The sequence below is a fragment of the Trichosurus vulpecula genome, chromosome 8 (assembly GCF_011100635.1).
Source record: "Trichosurus vulpecula isolate mTriVul1 chromosome 8, mTriVul1.pri, whole genome shotgun sequence".
Taxonomy (NCBI): Eukaryota; Metazoa; Chordata; class Mammalia; order Diprotodontia; family Phalangeridae; genus Trichosurus; species Trichosurus vulpecula.
Window position 1 is genome coordinate 149526179 of NC_050580.1, and position 24686 is coordinate 149550864.

Sequence of the window (24686 nt, forward strand, 5' to 3'; positions counted from 1 at the left end):
ACAATTCTTGCTAATCTTAGGGACTGGGGTGGGGAAGGGGCAGGAGGGAAGGTCAGCATTGTGACATCATCCATGTGAAAGCTCTCTCCTCCGGTCACTTGTGACTCATTTAGTAGGGGGAGCATTGCTGAAAAGGAGTGCCACGAAATGGCACTGGGGGCCAAGTGAGGCCTTCATGAGGCCTCTTGGAAACCATGTACAGGGAAATCTCTTAGGAAAGCTGCCCCTAGCCTCCAGCAGTTCTCAATAGACTGGGCCAAAGCAAGAGGACACCTTTACTCTTGGTTTTGTACTAGAAAGAGGAATTCGCTCATCATGTCAAAGGATATGAGCAGCTGCTTAGAATCCCTTCCTAGCTGTGATAGCTCAGGGTCTGGCGAGCATCTTTTGCCTGCTCCAGGTACCTCTTGGGCTTCATCAGGACAGGATGAAGATGAGTTAGATGACTCCTTACTGGAACTCTCAGATGGAGAAGAAGACGACAGTCCCTTCAGTTACACTGAAGAAGAGATTCAGGAGCTTTTGAGGGATGATGCTTCCCCAAACGATCAGTCCCCTCTGGGTGGAGGGCTAAAAAATGCAGGTGGTCAAATGGAGAAAGTGGGGAGAGATAGTTGTGTGTCACTTGACTCTCCCCAAGACATAAATTCACCATGTAGCTTGGAGCTTGGAGCTGGGCCAGCCAGCATCCTCCAGCTACCGCAGGTAAGTACACCAGCTAGTCACAGCCTCACTCCCACCAAACTGTCTAGCAGACACTGTGCACCAGAAAAGAATCTTTTGAAAGTAACCACTGTCCCACCATTTAAGCCAATCGTTTGGAAAGGTGCACTTGGAAAAGATAAGATGGAATCCTCCAAAGACACCTGCAGGAACGCAGACCGCTTCGGAAGACCTTCCCATCCAGGGGAAGGTGGGAGCAAAGACGGCGCTAGTAGTAATAACAGCAAACCTTTGACTGGGCATGAAGAAACTTATTCTGCTAGCTCTGTTTGGGAAGGACCTTTGTCTCCTTCCAAAGGTAACCCTCCACAGATGGTCTATGGGACCAAAATGCCTTGTCATGATGTGCCTACCCCTTTAATCTCTCTGACCTTGGAACCGACAGGTAGCCCCTCTGATGGGAAATCATCTTTGGGGAATAGGAGACATAAAATCAGTGGTGCAAGCCAGTGCCCAGCTGTTCCCTCATCATCAGGCAAACGCATCATCCTAGATAAGGATTCTGGGAAGATGGTGGGACACGAGACAAGAAGAATGAACAAAATTGCCCCACTCCTACCAATGAGAGCAAGGATTAAGTATCCGAGATTTTCACAAGCAGAACCAGAACCCAAGATGCAGATTTCACTCAAGAATGGTATCACTCATGTACCAAAACCTAGGGCTCTGAACCAGGGGTCCTTAGGTGAGTTGTATGCCTTGATGAACCGAGTCGCTAGTGTGGAACATCAAATCCGGAATCACAGGTGGCAGCACCTTTCAGCCCTCACCATGATAAACTACCCCCGGTTCAGGCAGAGGCCTCTACAGAGGTACAGCCTGACTTAGTGGACAGACAGACCTCATGGAGCCATTGTGGGTCTCAGGGCCTTGGGTCAGTTCTGGTCATCTCATTCCCTCAGCTATGAGGGGACTACCTCTCCCCTCTTCAGTGCTCAGAGGAGTTTTTATTCCTTTCTGTCTCTTGCTCTTTATAGATTTTGAATTCTTTTATTTTAATAAGACATGTTTTCAAGACCTTATCACCTTTGACTATTTTTTTCCCCTTGTCTCCTTTTTAGAAGTGCCCAGTATAGACTCAATCTGCTTTCTAGGAGGTCTGCAAGTTTCTTTAGCAGGGTGGTGTGTGTTTTTTGATGTAAACCTCATTTGAAATGGAAGGCAGGTGTCTCCCAGGGACCAATGCCTGGCTTCAAGCAGAGTAACCCTTTTGGACACAGGGAAGTCTACTTTCAGAGTCTAGAAAAGACATATTAAACCTTTTCTTTTTTTTTTTTTTTGAGGTGGGAAGGCAGAGCAATTGGGGTTAAGTGACTTGCCCAAGGTCACACAGCTAGTAGGTATGTCAAGTGTCTGAGGTGGGATTTGAACTCAGGTCCTCCTGACTCCAGGGCCAGTGCTCTACTAGCTGCCCCATATTTAACCTTTTCTAGAAGCGACCATAGTTTCATAGGATCACAGCTATGGAGCTGAAAGGGACTATAGAGGCTATCTTGTCCAACCCTTTCATTTTACAGTTGAGAAAACTGAAGCCTGGGGACATTAAATGAGGAAATAGTACCCTGAGTTTTGAACTCAGGAATACCTATTAGTATTACAAAATTACCAAAACAAGTCATTTGGTGTTGAATGAAATAAGGTAAAGATGCCATTGAAGGAAAGGATACTGAGAGAATGTATAAATTCCCTTGTCTTCTCTCCACTGCTCTTAGCTTCCGTTGTCTGATGACTTTTCATTTTTCATTAATTAGTTTTATTTGGGGGAGAAAAAAAGAGGAAAAAAAGAAAGCCTAGCTCTAAAGACCAAATTCACCACCTTGTTCTAATATTCACTAGCTGTGTGACCTTGGTCAGGTCCCTCCATTTTTCTGAACTTCAGATTCCTCATCTATAATAATAAAACCATTTCTTATTATGAATATTATTGTAAAGTTTTGCAAAATACTTTACATGCTTAGTATCTCATTCGAGCCCCATTACAATCATGTAAGGAGGGTGGTTTAGGTACTTTTTAATAGACTGTTATTACCCTATTTTTACATCACCCAGATCTCCCCCGTATCTCCTTTTACCTCCTAGTTGTCTCTTTCAAAGAGCCATCCCTTAAAAGAAAGAATTTTTTAAAAGTGAAAGTCAGCAGAACTAATCCATACACTGAAAAAATTGGAAATAATATGCAATGTTCTGTACCTGAATTCCTCTTGCTCTGCAAAGAAGGAATGGTCTTGACTTCTCCTATCTCTTTTGGAGTCAAGATTATTTTTGGAATTTTGCCACATTCCTTTTTTTATTATTTCATGGTGGTGATTCTTCCCATGAGCATTTTTTACTAAGGTATTATTATCCTTATCTTACACATGAGGAAACCTGAGGTCAAAAGAAGTGCATCAAATGGTTTCTAGTCCAACAGCTAGCTAAGTGTCAGAGGCAGCATCCAAACTCAGTTCTTCCTGAGATCAGGCATTCCAGTTGCATTCGACTCTTCATGACCCCATTTGGGTTTTTCATGGCAAAATACTGGAGTGGGAAGATACATTTCTTCTCCAGCTCATTTTGCAAATGAGGAAACTGAGGCAAGCAGGGTGAAGTGACTTGTCCAAGGTCACACAGCTAGTAAATGTCTGAAGCCAGTTTTGAAGGAAAATGTGTCTTCCTGACTTCAGGCCCTGTTTTCTATCCACTTAACCAACTAATTGCCTTCACTCCACCCACTGGAGATGGCTGGAAGAGAAAGGGAGAAGGCCAAGATCAGTGGTTCCCATTTTTTTCTTACTGAGGAATCTCTCTTAACCACAACAACAATAAAAGACGTATTGTGAACTTCCAGAGTAATTTAATACACTACTCATAATATTCTGAGAATTTTTAGCATGGACCCCTTGTACCACTGAAATACAAAGGAACCACTGGCCTAGATGCTTTCTAATCACGTAGCTCTCAATTCTTGTATCTCTGGGAAATCAAGGGTAAATGGCTGGATGATATGATGACTGTGAAGGCACCTATGAAGTGTTATGGGCACTAAGGGATTAAAATTCTGCTCCCTGTTGAGACCTCAAAAAAGGGTTAAATGCACTAGTAGGAAATACTTTTCCCTGATCAAGAAAGACACTGTCCCCAATTTTTCCTTTCTTGATTCTTCTCCGGCCACAGAAGTCTTGGCTGTCCCATAGCGTGCTGTCAGAGCGCTGGCTTTCAAGTCCTTTGGGAGACACAGAATCTTAGAAGCATAGAATATAAGAGCTGGAAGGGACCCCATTGGGGGACCTCATCTAGTCCAGCCCCTTTCACTTTACATGATTTGGCAGCCATCAGGCAATACTAATAATCATCTCTTTATCCTCCAGTGGCCCTGGGCCTGAAAGGAAGTTGGCCTGACTGCCCTAGGCCTGGGAGGCAGTGCTCTGTTGGCTTGGAGCTGAGATCTGTTTAACATGCATCTCACCATAAGTCCAGTCTTGTAGGGTTTCCAATAAGCGTCTCAGGGAGAAGAGCCGCTCTGTGTGAGTTGTTGGCCATGGGGATGGGGATGAAACTTGGCCCTACAAACACAGGCTGGCCACAGGAGCTAAACCTTGGGGGATTTCCTAAGCTGGGGTGGGCCAGGATGGGTGGCTTCTCACTTTTCAGTCACTAATATTGCTCTGGCACAACTAGACTATTCAGTGGATAGAATGCTGGGCATGGAGTTAGGGAGACCTAAGTTCAAACCCAGCCTCAGACACTTACTAGCTGTGTGACCCTGGGCAAATCGCTTAACCCTGTTTGCTTCTGTAAAATGAGCTGGAGAAGGAAATGGCAAGCCACTCCAGTATTTTTACCAAGAAAACCCCAAATGGGGTCATGAAGAGTCAGACATGACTAAAAAAGACTGAACAGCAACAACTCCACCATCATCTTATGGTTGAGGAAACAGAGTTTTAGAAAGATAAGTCACTTCTCCAAAGTCACTTGGCTTTGTTAGTGACAGTTTGAGTGCTGCATCTAGAGTCAGAAAGACCTGAGTCCAGTCCCAGGTATTTACTAGTTGCATGAACCTAGGCAACCTCTGTCTACCTCAGTGTCCTGAACTGTCAAATGGGCATAATAAGAACCACAAGGTGGTTGTGAGAATCAAACGTGATAATATTTGATAAAGTGCTTAACCCAGTGCCTGGGGCGTATGCCTGATTAGTGCTTTCCTTTCTTTCCTTCCTTCCACCATCATTTTACACTTAAGGAAACAAGTTCTAGAAAATTAAGTGACTTACCCAAAGTCACTGAGCTTGTTAGTGACACAGTATGATGCAACAAGAAGAACCTTGAATTTGTAATCTGGAGACGTGGATTCGAATTCCGACTTTGCCGTTCTTTTCCAAGTTACTCCGTGTTTTAGGCCATCATCGATACAATGAGAGATTAGATCAGATGACCCCCAAATTCCTGCCAGCTCTAAGTCTTTTAGCCTATAAAATAACTTAATCTCTGGGGTCCCCATTTTCTTCATTAGTAAAATGAAAGAAATGGGACTAGCTGGCCTCCAGGCTCTTTCCAAGCTCCAAATCTATAATGTATCATTTAACCTAGATGGGTCTCTGTTTCCCCATCAGTAAAATGAAGAAAAGGGGCCTCTTTGGCCTGGAAGGTATTCTTCCAGTGCTAAATCTATAATCTCATGAAATCACTTAACCTCTGGATTTCCATGTCCTTATCTGAAAAATAAGTTTCTGCCACCTCTGACTCTCATGACCTCAAGTGTCTTGTGTTCCCCTCTGTTTATGACACCACCACTTCCTCATTCAAGTTTTTCTCTCATTTGTTTAACCAAATCACTTTTTTTTCCCAGGTGGGGAGGGGTGGAGGAGATGGAGAAAAGGCCCAAACTCTTTCCCTTTCCCTTTAAGAGCTTAGCTAGGGGAGTTTCACCTACAGAAAACAATAAACGGGCCCCTTCTATGTCCTGATACATGTGTTTCACATTTGCAGGCTTCCTTTACAACAGAAATCTCAGCTGTGTCTCTTATCAGGCCCTTGCATCTTCTCTTTGAGGTGGAGGAAAATAAGGAAGGTCTTCCTCAGCTGATGACAAAGCCAGTCTTCTCAGGTGGCCAGCCCTGGGGAAAGGTGTTTTTGTTAGGGAGCATGTGTCTGCATCAGCATCTCCTGGGACTAGCAATTTCCCAACTCTAGGGGAAGCTGGAGGGGTTGGCAGTGTTAGAGTGGAGAAAAGAAGAAAGTCAAGGGCAAGCAGAATTTCCTGCTGGTCCAAAGAAGGGCAAGGTCAAGGTCAATCATAGCTCCATTTGGGTTGCATTCAAAGATCCTGGAGCCTCAATTCCAGAACTGGGAGGTACGGTACCTCAGGTGTATTTGTCCTGTCTCTTGCCTGGTAAGATGCTATTACTGTCCCTATCGTAAGTATTCCCACGGTATAGTGTCTTCAGTTTTGTAGGGTGCTTCATAAACATCATTACTTGTGTAGCTGGTGATATTACTGGAGAAAACGAAGATCAGAGAGGTTAAGTCACTTGCTGAGGGTTGCGCAGCTAATCAGGATCTGAGGAAAGATTTGAATCCAGGTCTTCCTGACTCCCAGATTCAGCGCTTTTATCATTTCCTGATTTGTAGATGAGGTCAGCGAAGACTCAGGTTAAGTAACTTGTCCAAGGTCATAGGGTTAGTAGAAGGAATGGGAACTAGATAGACCTCAGCTGCCCTTCCTGCTCCTTCTGGGATTCATCACATTCCTGAAACTACACCCGCATCTCTGCTTCGGGTTAGATATCTCCAACCTTCTAAAGAAAAAAAGATCCTGGATTTGTTTCTTAGCCACAGTAGATGCGTGTCTGAAGGAAATAACCCTACCTAGTAAGAGTTGTTTCTTAAGTAACCCCTGTAACGCTTAGATGATCAGGTACGGTAACAAAGATCACATGAAAATAGAAATAAACTTACAATCTGGAGTCAGAGAGGAATGATAGGAGATGAGATCCCTATGGCAGAGAGGACCTTGGTTGGAGGATGGGAGGAGGGCAGCTAAGGGGAAGTGGTTGCAGGCAATGGTTTCCTTAGCTAAACAGGCCTGTACAAGAGGAGCACCCCCCCTGCAGTGGACTGGGAGTCAGGAGACCAGGCACCTAATCCCAGCTTGGCCACTAATTAACTGTTGAATCTTGGACAAGTCTCTGCTTCTCTGAGTTTCTGTTTGCACATTAGTCAAATGTTAGATGAGGTTGTATTGATGGTCTTTATCAAAGAAAAAAATATTAATGCAATACTGTGTGTTATAGGCACAAATCTTCTAAAATATTTTTATTGTTATCCTAAATACAGTTCTATATAAATATGTCTCAAACTTGGCATGCCCTCAGGCATCTCTTGAACACAAGACATTTTGAACTGACATTTGTAGGAACGAGTAAAGTGCTTTGCAAACCTTAAATCACCAAATAAATGGTGGCACTGAGGACACAGTGATGGAGCTGGAGTCAGGAAGACCTGAGTTCAAATATGGCCTCAGACACTTACTAGACACTTTGCTGTGTGACCCTGGGCAAGTCACTTAACCTTGTCTGCCTCAGTTTCCTTATCTATAAAATGAGCTGGAGAAGGAAATGGCAAACCACTCCAGTATCTTTGCCAAGAAAAGCCCAAATGGGGTCATGAAGAAGAGTCAGACACAGCTAAACTGACTGAACAACAAATCATTATTTGTATCCCCAGCACAGGGACTAATAATAAACATTAATTTCCTAATATGTGCCATGCACTACGCTAAGCTCTGGGGATGCAAAAAGGCAAAAGATGGTCCCTTCCCTCAAGGAGTGTACAATCTAATGGGGGATACAACATGCAAACAAATATATACAAAGCAATCTATTAGGGGATAATTAGAAAATAAAAGAGAGGAAGCATTGGAATTAAGAGGGGTTAGCAAAGGCTTCCTGTAGGAGGTGAACTTTGAGTTGAGTTAAAGAAAGAACAGAGGGGCAGCTAGGGGGCACAGTGGATAGAGCACTGGCCCTGGAGTCAGGAGGACCTGAGTTCAAATCTGGCCTCAGACACTTGACACACTTACTAGCTGTGGACCTTGGGCAAGTCACTTAACCCCAATTGCCTCGTCTTCCCCCCTCCAAAAAGACAAACAAACAAAAAAGAAAGCCAAGGGACTAGTTAGAGGAATGGAGGGAGAATGTTCCAGGCGTGGGGATAGTTAAGAGAGAATGCCCAGAGCTGAGAGATGGAGGGTCTTGTTCGTAGAACAGCCAGGAGGCCATTGTCACTGGAGAGCAAGGTGTAAGAAGACCAGAAAGGTGGGAGGGGAGTTAGGTTATGAAGGGCTTTGAATGCCAAACAGAGCACTTTGTATTCACTCTTGGAGGCGATAGGAAACCCCTGGAGTTTGTTGAGTAGTGGGGGTGTCACGACTGGACTTGCGCTCTAGGAAAATCAAGTTTGAATGGAGGATGGAGTGTAGCGAGGAGAGACTTGAAGCAGGCACTCCATCAGGCTATTGCAGTGTGGGGTGATGAGGGCCTGCCCTAGAGTGATGACAGTGTCAGAGGAGAGAACAGGGAATATTTAAGAGATGTTAACAAAAGTGAAATTGGCAGGCCGCGGCAACAGATTGGATCTGGGGAGGTAAGAGGTAGCGAAGAATCCAGGGTGACTCCTAGGTTGCAAGCCTGCCCTCTCCAGCAATAGAGAAAGTAGGAAGCGGGGAGAGGTTAGGCGGAAAGATTATGGGTTCTGTTTTGGACATACTGATTTTAAGACGTCTACTTGGACCTTCAGTCTGAAAGGCAGTTAGAGATGCAAGACTGGAGGTCAGCAGAGAAATCGGGCAGGAAAAGTAGATTTGAGAATCATCAGCACAGAAATGGTAATGAAATCCAAGGAAGCTGATGAGATCACCCAATGAAGTCTTATAGAGGGAGAAGAGAAGAGGGCCCAGGACAGAACTCTGAAGGACACTTCTAATTAAAGGGTGTGATCTGGAGGAAGATCTAGCAAAGAACACAGAGATGGAGCAGTCAGGTAGGTAGGAGAAAAATCAAGAGAGAATGGAATCCTGAAAACCTAGAAACAAGAGAATCAAGGAAGGGATGGTGGTCAACAGCATCAAAGGCTCCAGAGAGGTCAAAGAGAAGGAGAATTAGAAAAGGTCACCAAATTTGGCAACTAAGAGATCATTAGTAACTTTGGAGGAGGGAGTTTCATTGGATGCCAGATTGTAAGGGGTTTAGTTAGAGGAGAAAGAGAGGAGACAGCCTTTGGTCTTTTTGAGGAGTTTAACTATAAAGGGCAGAGGGCATATAGGACAATAGTAAGCAGGGTGGAAGGATCTAGTGAGGGTTTTTTTTTTTCAGGACAGGGGAGACATGGGCGTGTTTGTGAGTAGTAGGAGATGAGCCAGAGAGAGAGAGAGAGAGAGAGAGAGAGAGAGAGAGAGAGAGATAGAAAGACAGAGAGACAGAGACAGAGAGAGACACAGAGAGAGAGACAGAGAGAGAGAGACAGAGAGAGAGATGGAGAGAGAGACAGAGAGATTGAAAATAAGTGAAAGTAGGCTGACAGAGGGCAGTCTACTGGAAGGAGATGGGATGGAATGGGATCATTTGAAAGATAGAGGGCTTAGCTTTGGTAAGGAGTAAGGCCACTTTATCATGTGAGACAAGGGTGAAAGAGAGAGGGGCAGAAGGATAGGAGTGATAGGAGACGAGAAAGAGAGAAGAGGGGGCTTGTAGTGATTGGCCTCACTCTTTCCTGTAAAATGAATCAAAGATCTCTGCTGAGAGTCAAGGGAGGAGGAACCATGGGAGATTTGAGGTGAGATAAACAGGTCTGGAAGAGTCACTGTTGAGTGCTTTTTCACTCTCAGTCAATGAGATACAAAGAAAGGCAAAAAAAAAAAAGTTCTTGGTGTGAGTGTTCCCGCGAGCACTACACCCGCTCTCCCGGGGAGCGTAATAAAATGCCTTCCTCTGCCCAAAAAAAAAAAAAAAAAAAAAAAAAGTTCTTGCTCTCAAGGAATTCCTAGTCCAATAGGGCAGACAATATCTAAACAACTAAAGAAGATATAGACAGAATAAATTGGGAGTAATCTCAGAGGAGACACTAAGATTAAGGACTGGGAAAAGCTTCTTGCAGAAGGTGAAACTTTAGGAAGGAAGGAAAAGAAGCATTTATTAAGTACCTACTGTATGCCAGACACCGTACTAAGCAGTTTACATCCTCACAACAACCTTTCGAGAGAGGTGGTATTATTGTCCCCATTTTACAGTTGCAGAAACTGAGGCAGAGGTTAAGTGACTTCCCCAGGGGCCACGCAGCTAGAGAGTGTCTGAGATCTGATTTGAACTCAGGGCTTCCTACCTCCGGGCCCACCATTGCATTCACTGTGCCACCTAGCTCCTTCTAGCTGATACCAAGGAAGCCAGGGAAGCTGGGAGGCAGAGATGGAGAGTTACAAGTATGAGAGGTAGTCACTGAAAATGCTTGAAGTTGTGATGTAGTATCTTGTTTGAGGATACAGGGTATGTGGAGGAGATAAGTGTAAGAAGTCTGAAGAGGTCATAAGGAGCCACATTATATTGTCATTCTTCAGTTGCTTTCAATCGTGTCCAACTCTCTGTGACCCCGTCTGGGGTTTCCTTGGCAAAGATACTGGAGTGGTTTGCCATTTCCTTCTCCAGCTCATTTGACAGATGAAGAAACTGAGGCAAACAGGGTTAAGTGACTTGTTCAGGGTCACAGTCAGTGAGTGTCTGAGGTTGGCACCACCTAGCTGTCTCACCATGTTAGGAAGGGCTTCCAAAACCAAATAGAGGATTTGATCTTGGAGGTAAATAGAGAGCTATGGCAGTTTATTGAATGGGGTGTGGGTGAGTGATAAGATTAGACCTATATTTTAGGAAGCTTCATTAGGGAAAAAACCCAAAATTTATGGGAATCTTGAATAAGGCAAATTGCATAATATGGTAAAATCTAGTTACATAGTTTAGGGTTAACATTCTCCTTTCTCTAATAAAAGAAGAGGCATTTCATCAGTCAATCATCCTCCACCCAATCCCTCAAAGCCTCTCCCCAAAGGGACCTCCTTCCTCTGACCAAACCCCGACTCCCTTCAAGGCCTGGGGGAGAAGGGTACAGCTGCCTTTAGGGGAGTCCGAACTATACTGTAATCCCTCCTGGGGTCAGCAAGTGAGAAGGTGATAACTGAGTCTGAGCTATTTCCTTGTCTAAATTTGTTTAGCAATCCTAATCGATTTCCTGGAGTTATAGCTTTTGTTCTTGACCACTTTCCCAAGAGAAATGTGGCCGATGTGGTGGTGGTGGTGGTGGTGGTGGTGATGGGGATTTTAATGGAGAGCATTATGTACTGAGAAGTTTGATTAAGCACTGAGGAAGTTGCCTTCCTTCAGGTAAATTGGGAAAGAACTTCAGATTGGAGAAATATTTCTTAATTGCAGTTGAGCTGAAAAGGTTTTTTAATACTTTTTAAAATATCTATGATCCTTTCCAACTCTAAATTAAATGATCCTAAGATATATAAATTTACAGCCTGTGCCAAATTGTCCCTAAGGTCTCTTCTCTATCTTATCTTATCTAGGGCTAAGATAAAGAAGGTCTCATTCAATCCAATTCAGTGAATATTTAAATTCCTGATGTTTCCCCTGGTACAAGGACAGGCTTTGGGGCACACAGATGACAGTGACTCCTCTAGGAGTTTGCATTGGGAGTGGGTGGGAAGGGGAGAGAGATAACAAGATCTTATTGGCCCATTGGCAACGTGGAATTTTTTTATTTTTGTGGGAATCTAGACAGGATAGGCAAGGCCACCAGGTTAGGTCAGGAGGCACTGCCCGGGTAGGGCAAACTTGTGGTAGCACTGACATGGGGTACCCTGGACAGCTCAGGAACAGTGCAGAGGCACTGGACATGCACTGGAGAAAAGCTTCAATGGAAGATACGGTTTACAAAGACCATCCCTCTGACTTTTATGGAATTGTAGATTATTTCAGTCAATCAACAAGCATTTATTAAACACCTATTATGTTCCAGGAAATTGCACTAGGTGCTGAGGATAAAAAAAACAAACCCCAAAATGAAACTGTCACCACCCTCAAGGAGCTTATATTGTATTGGGGAACATAACATGCATACATAAAATATATGCAAAATATATGCTATATATTTTGGCAGTATAGGCCTAGAGGCCTGTAGCATGGCATGGTGGATAGAGAGCTTGACTTGGAGTCAGGACAGACTTGAGTCCAAACCCAGCCACATATAGTTACTAGCTGTGTGGCCCTGGGCAAGTCACTTAACCTCTCTCTGTCTATCTGTTTCCTCAACTATAAAATGGGGCTAATCATGGGATAAATACCTTTGAAGGGTTGTTGTAAGGATCAAAGTGCTTGTTAAAGCTTATCTCCTTCCTTTTACCTTCCAGTTCCCTCATGTCTGCCTATGCCATTCACCCTGGCCATCTTGCCGTTTCCTCTGCTTCTCCCCTCCTGGAACACTGTACTGAATCTTCAGAGACCAGGCCACTCCCCACCGCATTTAACTTTTGCTTTGGGAATAGTCATAAAATGACTACTACTACTAATAGCTAACATTTATACAGTTGTAGTATAGATATGTCCACATGGATTGTCTGAAGCTATAGCTGGGGCTTGTGGGTGATCTTTTTCAATTATGTCCTACTCTTCATGACGCCATTTGGGGTTTTCTTGGTGAAGATACTGGAGTGGTTTGCCATTTCCTTCTCCAGTTCATTTTATAGATAGGGAACTGAGGCAAACAGGGTTAAGTGACTTGCCCAGGGTCACACAGATAGTAAGTGTCTGAGGCCAGATTTGAAGTCAGGAAGATGAGTCTTCCTGACTCCAGGCCTGGCACTCTACCCACCTTGCCACCTAGCTGCCCCCATATATAATCTGAGATCTGCCTGTATCTGTGAAGAGGGGGAGGATGAGGTCTAAGGGCAGGGCCTGTACCTAAAAATGAGATTATAAACATAAAGTGCTTTGCAAACCTTAAAGTGAGATTCATCTGGCTTCCAAGTAAGCCTGGGGAGTTTTTCTTGCTGCTGTACCCCACTGGGGAGGGGGTGAGGAACAAGCAGGCCCCCGGAGTGCTCAGAGGCTGGGTGCTTTTTCATCTGGTTCTCCAGTTTCTGAGAAGGGTCCTTTTTATTCCTTGGCTCACTCCTCCACCAAACAGCTGATGAGCAGCCCTGTGCAGTCAGGAGGCCCTTTACCAGCTTTATACTTATGTAGAAGACTGGCTCACCTAGAGGGCACACCAGCTTACTCTCCTGAAGCAATCTGGATGACCAATCTCAGGTGGACAGACCAGCAGCTATGAATAGGATTTTTAGAGGAGTGTAGTATAGTAAGAAAAGTACCGGAACTGAAGTCAGAGGTCTTGGATTCAAATCCAGTGCCAGCCACCTAGTACCTATTTTTCCTTGGGCAAATTATTCAGTTTCTGTATCTGTAAAATGGGAGGAGGGGTGGACTAGATGAACTCTAGTTTCAGCTCTAAATCTCTTCTACTTTGCGGGAAGAAGGGAAAGAAGGGACGGAGATGGTGATATGATGCTTAGGGAAAAGCAAACTATACCTTTCCATGGTAGAAACTGGTTTTGAGGAGCCCACTGGGGCCTCAGTTAGACAATAGGTCATATTTTGTGCAGGTCTTAAAGTTTATAAAGCATTTTCCATATATAACAATTGAATGAATAATCAGAAAAGCATCTATTAAGTGTTTACTACCAAATACTGTGCTCTATGCTAGAGATACAAAAGAAAGTGCAGTGCCTACCTCCCAGATTGCATTCTAAATGGCAGGGAGACCGTACCCATAGAGGAGGGGTGACAGGGATGGGCACTTTAGTCCAAGAAGTTACAGAAGGGGTGAGTGGGGCCAAAGGGGACCAGATCATCAGACCTTACCCAGGAGCGACGACGAAGTTATCTGTTTGGTTGTGCTTCCAGAACTGGAAAGCTTGTGTTTATTTGGGGAGGGGTAGGAAGCTGGGGGAAGAGAGGTTGGAGTCTGGACTGTGCCCTCCTCAGCAAAATAGCCAATGACTGGGGAATAGGGAGTAAAGGGAAGCATGGCTGGGGCTGCCTGAAATGGTGGGCCAGGTAAGGCATATACCCATTGGGACAGCAGGGGCCCAAGGTGGGAGCCGGGAAAGGAAAGGGTTAAAACTTCTAGGTCGTGATCTTAAGTCTGGCCAGCAAGGCAGATGGGTTTGAAAGTAGAGGATAAAGTTATCTTATTTGGTCCTCATAGCTATCACCCTGTGAGTTAGGTTTTCTCTTCCTCCTCCTCCTTCTCTTCCATTTCTTCTTCCTCTTCATTCTCTTCCTCTATTTTCTCCTCCTCCTTTTCCTTCTCCTCTTCCTCTTTTTCCATCTCCTCTTCCTTTTCCTTCTCCTCTTCCTCCCTTACCTCCTCCTTTTCCTCTTCCATCTCCTCCTCTTCTCCCTTCTCCTTCTTTTCCTCTTCTTTCTCCTTTTCCTCTTCCTTCTCCTCTTCCTCTTTTTCCTCCTCTTCCTATTCTTTCTCCTCTTCTTTCTCCTTCTTCTCTTCCTCTTTCTATCCCCCCACCTTTATTATTTTTATCCAGACTTGTGATTTTATCTATGTGGAAAACTCCCCACATAGAAAAGTTCTCTCATGCAGATGGACACACTTTATGGTTGGACTCCCAAAGATTAGAAAGGTTAAGTGATTGACCCAGGGTCACATAACGAACAAGTGTTGGAGGTGGGATTCAAACCCAGGTCTTCCTCACTCCAAATCCATCACTCTATCCACTTCTATCATGTTGCCTCTCAGTCTTTAGCTTTGGGCAGTTGCTAGAATGGCACCAAGAAGCAAGCTACTCCCCTCATTTGGTTGACAGAAACCTCCAGTTGGTTTTCATTGACTACTTGGCCTCAAAGCAACCCTTCCTCTTTGGCCTCACCATCCCCACTCTTCCCTGTCCTCCTAGTCAAGACCCATTTGCCCCCTAACCACAGCTCCTTTCTCCTTCCATGGGCTGTTCCAACTCCGTTAATCTTCAATCGATCAGCATTGATTAAGTAGTATATTCCAGGCATCATTCTAGGTTCTGGGGCTATAAAGACCAACATGAAACAATGCTTGTTTTCAAGGCTTTTGCATTTTAGTTAGAGGAGACAACACACAGACTCATATAACCTATGATTGTTGGAGTAAGCTTCTTGGCTCTTCAAAGCTTCAGACAGTGGCTTTCTCAGTGGAAAGACAATGAACTAGCTAAGGACCTCACCATGACTGTGATCTCACCACCTCCAAGCTCCTTGGCTGGAACAAAAGTCTGGCCTGGTATTAAGTCCTTGTATTGCATTTGGCAATATTAAATACTCCTTGTTTAGGGTCTTTACTTGAGTTTCTGATCTCTATTACCCTCCTACAATTGCAAACTTCCCAATTCCTGACTCTGCTTGGCTTCTAGATTACACTGCCTGCCAGATTCCTTGGACACTGGCCTTGCCTGTTCCCAGCCACATCTTGTCCTCTGACCCACATCTTGTCCTGATCTCACTGTTTGCCAGTTTCCCAGGCCCCAGCTGCCTTGTCTTGTGTTCAGTACCAGCTGTTGCCCGTGCCCTTCTGGGATCTGAGTAGCAAACCCTAGAGTGAAGACTCAGAGGATACTATGACTCTTACTACAACAGAGCTTCTTTGGGGGAAAGTGAGGATCTAGCATATCTCCTGCCAGGAAAGACAGGTCTTTTGTCAACTCTATGTGTGCATGTATGTAAAGAGGTTAAAGAAAAAATGATGATGGTAGGGAACCATAGGTTTCTAGGGGTGCTTGAGACCCCAAAATACTGATGCCCGTTTTCACAAGTGGGCCAGATTCAATCTGAGCTGAGCTAGATTGAATCTGAGTGCCTTTATGGAGGCAAGATGAGACTTATATACACAAAGATTGTGGGAGGGATTGAGGGGTGGTCTAGGGTGACTAGAGGAGGGGTTTAGGAAGGGTCTTGAGGAGGAGTCTAAGGAGGAGTTTGATGGGATTGGGATGAGGTCAGACTCCGGGAACCAAGAGAATGGGATTAAGGGTAGGCAGTAGTTGAAGGCATGGACTTTGATAGTATCCAGGGTGGGAAGTAGCTGGACAATAAAGGGCCAGGCTAGGTAGAGATTTGAGCCTAATGGTAATGTAAGATTATAGCCTCAGGACAAGGCCAGATCAAGTGGGAAGATTCAAGGAGAGTTCAAGGGGGTTCCCAGAGACTGTGCCCTCATCATATGTGTGTATGTGTGTATGTGTGTATATGTATGTATGTATGTATCTATCCGTTTATCTCCCACTCCTTCCTGGATCCCCTATTCCCCCACACCCAAATGTTCCTGCTTAGTGGTTTCAAACTCAATTCAGGGAAGGGAAGAGCACTAAACCATACATAAGGATTCCTGTGGGTACATATTGACTTAGAAAATCACATATTAACATTATCTATGTTTTCTTATATTTTTTACTTATTTTTGTTAAATATTTCTCAATTATGTTTTTATTCTGATTCCTATTGCACTTAGGAGTATTGAGGACTGCCTGAGGCAGGTCCCTTCACCTCTGTTTGCCTTAGTTTCCTCAAGCATAAGATGGTGATAGTAATAGGACCTACCTCCCAAGGGTGTTGTGAGGATAAAACAAGATATTTGTAAAGCATACTTAGCACAGTACCTGGCCCATAGTGGGTTCTAAAGAAATGCTAGCTATTACTATGTCTATGTATTATGGACCCTTTTAGCGCTCTGATAAAGCTTCCAGATTCTTCAGAACTATGTTTTTAATTAAGTGCATATGATAAAATACATAAGATTACAAAGGAAGCCATTTATGCTGAAATGAAGTTATTGAAACATTAAAAAAATTTCCTACAACTTAAGAACCCTTGACCAAGAGCTGTCTTGTAAAATGGATAGACATACTTGCCACCTCACAGCCCCATCTAACTAGGCCCGTTTGGGAGCTCCCATAGTCTTAGGAAAGAACAGCATGGCCCCTAGAAGGCCCTAGATGTCTGTGAGCCTCAGATTTACAAGCGCCAGAGTTCACCTGGTTTTTCAGTTTCATAAAGTGTGGGCAACTGGTTGTTAGGAGAAAAAAACCACCCCAAAAGTCCCACTCAGCCCATACAGCGGGTCAATCAGCCAGTCACCCATTTCCGCTCATCCCACAGGAAGTTGGCAGAGGCGTTTTGGGGAAGCACTATGGGACAGGAAGGGGACCGTAAGAGGGTTTAGGAGCAGGAAGAAACCCTTGGTGGCTTGCCCACAGAGTAGACAGGGACAGTCCCTTGGATAAGGGTAGGGAGGAATTTTCAGTAGTGCAGTGTTGATTAGTGCCTGGGAAAGAAAGGGAGACAGGCACTGTGCTGGGTGCTTCACAAATATTGTCTCTTTTGACCATCACAAGAAGTCTGGGAGATAAGTGCTGTTATCACTCCCATCTACACAGACTGAGGCAAACCGGGTTCAGAACTTGCCCAGGGTCGCACAGCTAGTGAGTATCCAAGGCCAGAGACAGGCTGTGATGCTGTCTCCAACCTACAGTGAGTCTCCATGGAAGAGGTTGTGTATGTGTGTTATATATATGTCATTAGCCCCTGTGGTTTAGCCAGCTCACAGCAAAAAAGCTGACTTCCTGTACAGGATTAATTAGGGCCCTTTTGATATTGCATAACTATCTTCTTGCTTAGTGTTTCCTCAGAGGTTTCTGTGGGTGGGGCCTTGGCAGAGGGACAGTGATCTGGCTAGCCCCTAAACCCCAGTCAAGGTTGGTAAGATTTTTTTTTTCTATGGTGTCTCTGGTCTGGCCAGGGTGTGGCAAAGGTGATGAGTTTCTCTGGGCTTAGCTGGATAGACACGATGGTAGCGAGGAGACAGCATTGGATCTCAGGGATTGGAGTTCAAATTCTGGCCTTGCCACTTCATGTGTGACCTTGGGCAAATCATATAACCTCTTTGGGACTCAGTTTTCTCATCTGTAAAATGGTCCTTTCCAGTTCTAAATCTAAGGTTCTAGTGTCCTGATGCGACTTGTCCCATAGATGAGAGCCGTAGCCCATAGTCAGTCCTGTGCTTGAGACCTTCGGAGTTTGTAAGACCTGCCAGATGTAGCCTTGGAGACCCCACACCACAAGTAGGTGCCGCATCAGGACACAGTGGAATAAAGGTCATATAATTTTAAATAACATTTCCCTTGCAGATTGGCCAGTGAGTCCTCCAGTCAATAGTAATGTCACCTTGGGCCTCTCAGAGCACCTGGTAGTAGTTTGGGTCACAATATTAGCTCATAATGTCAGTTATTTTCCCTTCTTCATGTAGGACATAGTGAAGTTCAGTGAGAAGAGCCCTGAATTTGGAGTTGGAGGACCTGGGTTCAAATCCTGACCCTGTCACTTAACTCTTGTGTGACCTTGGGAAAAATCATTTAACCTCTTTGGGCTTCTGTTTCTTCATCCATAAAATGAGGATTGGCATAGATGACCTTCGAGGTCTCCTTTACAGTGCCAAGCACAAGAAGAGCAAGAACCATAGTAACATTTTGTTGTTGTTTGTTGTTCAGTCATGTCTGACTCTTCCTGGCCCCATTTGGGGTTTTCTTGGCAGAGATACTGGAACTGTTTGCAACTTCCTTCTCCAGCTCATTTTACAGATGAGGAAACTGAGGCAGATAGGGTTAAGTGACTTGCCCAGGGTCACACAGCTAGTAAGTATCCGAGGTCACATTTGAACTCAGGTCTTCCTGACTCCAGGTCCAGTGCTCTATCCACTGCACCACCCAAAATTGAACCCAGGAAGATGAGTCTTCCTGACTCTAGACCAGGCACTTTCTACACTATGCCACCTAGCTGCCCTTTTGCATGTTATATTAAAAAGTAATCTACTTGAGAGCCCTAATTCAGTATCGAACTTCATCTCTTCCAAAGAATGTACCGAGTGCTCCTGGTCCTGAAAGCCTGTAGCAAGGGTTGCCTGCTGGTATAATACCATCTACTTGTCCACTGTGAAGCTTTAAGATATATTTTTAATATTAATGGCTTTCCTATTTACTTTTTTCACATTAAATTTAAAGATTTGTTATTAATCGCTATTAATAAGTATTTATTTTCATTCTCTCTCACCTCCCTCTCCCTTGATGTTTACAATATACCACCAATTGAACATGTTTCTTGTTGGACCCTCCTTTGAACAAGGACAATTAAGAAAAACCAATCTATACGGCATCCATACCTGACTGTGTACACATGCTGCTGCTTCTGGATTGGTAAAGAAAATAATTCTCTGTGTGTTTGTGGAATAGGTGGAGTTGTAGGTTTGTTTTTTGCTTGTTTCTTTGTTTTGAGAGGAGAGAGATTCTTCATTCCTACTTTGAGAGAAATACAGGGGATTCCAGACTCACTTTGGGGAAGAGACATTTGGAGAAAGAGACAAAGACTTTGGAAAATGGCAGAGAAATAGAGGAGTGGCCTTGGTTTGTCTTCCTAGACACTTTGGGGAATTTCTCTTTGGATGAGATGAGGACCTCTCTCTCTCTTGGTTGAGATGAAGATATTTTTTCCCCAGTGTTAGAACTCTGTGTATTTTCTGGTATACTCCAATTTATATAATGTCTCCAATTCTGTTTGCCATCTGCTTTGATAAATGGGTTTACTCAATATTCACTATTTGTTGTGGTATTTTGTGTAACTAGCATTTGGTCAAGAGTCTGTAGGGCTAAGCGTGGTGTTACCCCTTCCCTTTGAAGGGATAGTGACCAGGAAAGTGGTTTGAAGATAAAAAAAATCATGAAGTAATACTTAGTGGAGCAGATATAATTCTAGTCTGGCACCCCTCCTTTTCAGAGAAGAAGAGTCTGCCCAGGCTTGTGGCCCCTTTTCTGGTTCCCCTCTATGTAGGAATCAAAGCCTCTCATGGAGGGGGGAGGACAAGATTCCAGAGTTATCTACCAATCTGAGCTTGAGCCACATTTTGGATATATATAACCCACATGGGCAACACATATACCCTGCATATAAAATGAAGGGGCTGGACAATATCAGTGGTTCTCAAGCATTTTTGTGCCCCTGGCACAGTATTGGTTTCTGCTGAGAGGAATGGTGCATAGTAGGGGGTAGAGCGAGAGTCTAACACATACACATGATTGCAAGGGCAACTTCCATATAATTCTTAGCATACCTATCTAGGCCATTTGAGAACCACTGAACTATCAATCAATCAATCAATATTTATTAGTTACTTACAGTGTGCCAGGCACTGTGCTAATCCCTGGGGATACAAAAAGAGGGAAAAGAGAGTCCCTGCCCTCAAGGGGCTTATAATCTAATGGAGGAGCCTAGGTTGTCATTAAAATCCTTTCCAGCTCTAAATCTGGCATCCTAGAACAGAACAAAGAAGAGTAAGTTCCTCATAGTTTATTCAGAATCTAATTGTAACAATAAAAATAATGATAATGCTTACTGTTCGTGTTCATTTAGTGCCCTGTGATTTATAAAACCCTCTCCGAATAGCCTTATGAGATAAATAGTACAGATATTATCACCATTTAAAGATGAGGAAACTGAGCCTCAGAGAAGTCCAGTGACTTGGCCAAAGTTATACCGACCATCCCATCCTGACCCCAAGTCCAGGACGCTTTGTACCATCCCCTGCTTTCTTGGAGGAAGGAGACAAGCATTTATGAAGTGCCTGGTATGTGTCAGGCATTGTGCTTTCACAAATAGCATTTCATTGGATTCTCATATCAACCCTGTGAGGTAGGCAGCACTTATTAATTTCATTTTACAGTTGGGGAAACTGAGGCAGACAGCAGTTAAGTGATTTGTTCGAGGTCACAGAGCTAGTGAGTATCTGGGACTGAATTTGAACTCAAGTCTTCCTGAATCCAGATCCATCTCTCTGTCCACTGGACCACCTAGCTGCCAGAACTTCTTTGGGAAGCTTTACCCTTCGGTGAGATGAACTTCACTGGCTGAGTCCTGGTCATTCCTTTTAGCTTGGAGATTTCAAAGCCTTTGTCTCTATCGCTGTGCTAGTCAAACTCTGGTTTTTAAATAATGACGGCTAGTTTCTTTAAAATAAACAGCAGTGTTTTCTTGGTGGATTCTCTTCCCTAGTAACTGATGATGATGGTGATGATGGTGATGGTGATGGTGATGATGGAAGGGAAGGGAATAGACATTTGTATAGTGTCTATTACATGCCAGGCATGGTACTAAGTGCTGTTTTACAAAAAGAATCTCATTTGATCCTCAAAACAACCCCTACAAAGTAGGTGCTGTTAATATTCTCATTTTACAGTTGAGGAAACTGAGGCAAACGGAATTTGAGTGATTTGTTTAGTCATATAGCTAGCAAGTATATGCGGCGATCCATTATGCCACCTACCTGATATTATTATGATGATTATTACTTGGATAGCCAGCAACTTACAGCGGATAAAGAACTGACTTTGAAATTGAGAAGATCTGGGTTCAAAACCTGTATGTGATCTATACTGGTTATATGACCCTGGGCAAGTCACTTAACCTATCTCATTCTCCAGGTATCTCTAAAACTAAAATAGAGAGGAGGTGCCAGTCTGTATTGGTAAAGGGAATTCGTCAAAAGAAGTTCTCTATGCTGATAAAATCACAGGTCCAGTTAAAAAAAATATCGTCGATGATCATTATTTGCTTCTGGGGTTTGAAGGTCTCTGGATGTACAAAAGGGTAGCTTCCAACTACTGGCTGACTGATGCAGCCCTGTCCTCTTAAATGTGTGAACAGGGGACAGGATTTCTGAAGAGGCTTACAGGGTGTGAGTGGGGAGGGCCTCAGACCTCAGAGTAACTGGGGCCACAGAGGTGGCCAAGACCGCCTGCAATTGCCCTTGGTTTATCCTGTAAGGAGAAAACACAGAAACCTCTGTTCTCTTTGGAATTGAGTTCCCCACCCTTGGGCATTTTCTGTGTGGGGTTCTTTTTTCTCTTTTGGTTTCAGCTGCTCGGTTCAGGTTTAGTTTTCTACTCTATGCCCAGTTTTGGGGACTTAGTCTTCCTCTCAAGCCAGTTTTTGTAGTACTGTCTTTATACTATTCAGAACAGCTTATCAGAAGCATGATATAAGCCCGAGTCCACTAGCTCCAGCTGTCCCCAGGAAGTCAGGTCATAACGAGGCAGAGTGTCCAGAGACCCGGGCCGCAGCTGCCCTCTTCTCAATCTCCCAGAGAAAGGACCAAGAGGACGGTATTCCCTGCAAATCCCAAGGCCTGGCCTGAGCTATCGTCTAAAACTTTCAGTGACCTCCTGAAGCCCTCCTTCTCTGAGGGCACATTCTCCTGCTGTGGCTCTACAAACCATGGCATCTATGTGGTTCCATGGAGAGGTGCTAGGCCTGAAGTCAGGAAGACCTGAGTTCAAATCCAGTCTCAGATACTTACTAGCTCTATGACCTTGGGCAAGTCACTTAACCACTAGCTCTATGACCTTGGGCGAGTCATTTAACCTTTTTGTCTGTCTCAATTTCCTCAGTTGTAAAGTGGGGATCAATAGCAACTACCTCCCAGGATTGTAGTGAGAATCAAATGAGATAATATTTGCAAAGTCCCTAGCACAGTGCCTGGCATATAGTAGGTGCTTAATAAATGCACGCTTCCTTCCCTTTTCTCTTCCCTCCTCTTACCCCATCCAGACCTATTCTTTCCAATTCTAACTTCTGCCTCTCTCCTCTCCTCCCCTTCCCCTACCATTCCAAAAAGACTCCTTTGTCTTCCTCCAGCAGAACTCGTTCTCTGGGTGCTCTGCTCCTAGCTAAACAAGGGTCATAGGCACTAATTCATATTAAGGGATGGATGATCTGAGAGAACTTCACTCTGGTTATCCCCTCAGGACTCTGTCCCTTTTAAAGGGGAGAGCCAACACAGCACCTTGTTTTGTAGCTTTCTAATGCCCTTACTATGTGTATTCTATTTATCTGTGTTAATGTCTTATCCATCTACTAGAATAGAAGCTCTTTGGGGCTTTATTTAAATTTTTTCTCTCTCTCCTTCTATCTTCCTAAACACCATTAGGTGCTTAATAAACATTTGTGGTATACTAACCCAAAGAAATGTGTCCCTAATGGTGGAATTTCAGGCATCCATATAACTGACAGGGAAGATGTTTTAAGATGTTGTATTCCCAAAATTATACCCTTTTCCTGAATAAAGGCCCTGTTGATCTCTGAGAGGGCATAGTTGAGACCTAGTACAAAGGAGACTCATTTTACAAAAAAGACAAGAGGGTAAGCAGTGAAATGAGTGGCCTCAGTGAGGGTTTGGGTTGGGCGTCAGGGGCAACGTCCAGGCTCAGAGTACCACCAGCCTGCTAGCCTCCCCTAATTATCAAAGGGTGGCCTCATGATGTGGGGTCCCAAAGTGAAGGGAGGGGGTGACTGTTTAATGTGAATATCCACCCTGATGCCCTGAAAGGGAATATTTGTCAGTCACCAGAGATTATCTGGATTTCTTTGCAAGAGGACTGAAGAAGGCTTGAGTTTCTCCTAATACCACCCTCCCCTCCTCCCACCTCCTTCTGAGTCATGGAATCCTATGCTCAGAGCTGAATGGGGCCTGAATGATCATTTAGCTTCTGAGGTCCCCTGACTTCTGTCTATTATTCTTTACACCACAATCCTCTGCTGGGACAGAAAATTGCACGTATCTCCTAAGCATCCCAATAGTAGTGCGGGTGGGGTGGGGTGAGCATTTTGGAGTAGGGAAGCCCTTTTGTCCCTCACATCCTCTTATTTCCACCAAAAACATCTCCCTCCTCCCGAGCAAGCGCCCTCCCTTCCACAGAGCCCAGCTCAGAAGAAGCTGTGATTGCTTGGTACAAGGTACAGACTTCAGGCTCTGAATCTCATTCTGGCCTTCTGGGTGGGGAGAAGGAGGACAAGAGGAAGGAGAAATGGGAAGGGGGAAAGGACAGAGAAACAAAGAGGGAGAGAATCCAGAGTGGTGGAAGGGTAAAGGCTGGGCTAGATGACCCCTTCTACCTCTGAGATTCTGTGACTCTGGGGAGGAAAGGGGGAGGGGGAAAGAGTAGAAGGTAAAAGGATCAATAAAGAGGGAAAGAGAAGGAAAGAGGAGGGAATTGGTGGAGGAAGGTAAAAGGGGAAGGAGGAATGGGTGAGAAGGAGGAAAGATGGGGAGGAGTAAAGAGGAAGGAATTGGTGAAAGATGGGAGGAGTAAGGCAAAAGTGGGAAGGAGGGATGGGGGCAGGGGAGGAAAGGTGGGGAGGTGGGAGGGAAGAGGTAGAGAGGAAGAATGATAAGAAGGGAGGGAGGAGGTTTGGGGTGAAAGGGAGGAAAGACAGGGAAGAGGGTGAGGGAGAGGAAGAAAGAAGAGGAAGGAGGGGAGAGATGGGGAGGGGAATCTGAGGGAGGAAGGAGGAGAACAAGAAAGAGGTTAGAATTATGTAGAACAAAGTGTTGTAAACTAAAAAAAAAAATTAAATAAAAAAAAAAGAAAGAAGTTAGAGGGTAGAAGGAGAATGGGGTATAACTAATTTAGGCTTTCAGAAAATGAAACCAAAAATACTGCCAGGTGATAATCTGAAAGACAGATCTATTGCTGAGATCCTGCACCAGCAAATTGGAAACAAGGTCAGTGGTGATCGCCAAAGGGAGAGACTGTCCCCTTAGAAATGCCCTGAAAGTTCCCTGTGTTCTTTATACAATGATAACAACAGACATTTATCGAGGGCTTCAAAGTTCACAAATCTCCTTAGTGACATTATCACATTTAATCCTCACAACAACTCTGTGAGTTACAGAGAAATGTGGAAAACAAATTTGACTTCCAGATTTTGTGGCCTAGGGCCATCACTCCCAGCATCAATCGGTAGAGAGGAATTAATGGTGATGGGAGATTTCCAATTGACAGTGGACTAGACAGG

At 44.3% G+C, this 24686-nt stretch overlaps 1 protein-coding gene across 1 annotated transcript in view; it reads left to right on the forward strand.

Annotated features, from left to right (window-relative positions):
• Positions 1 to 315: 315 nt before the first annotated feature.
• LOC118829642 (S100P-binding protein-like) overlaps positions 316 to 24686 on the forward strand; it is a 41338-nt gene continuing 16967 nt past the window's right edge. Inside the window, 1 exon segment of the mRNA XM_036736578.1 lies at positions 316 to 1597. Coding sequence (XP_036592473.1) covers positions 316 to 1597 — 1282 coding nt within the window.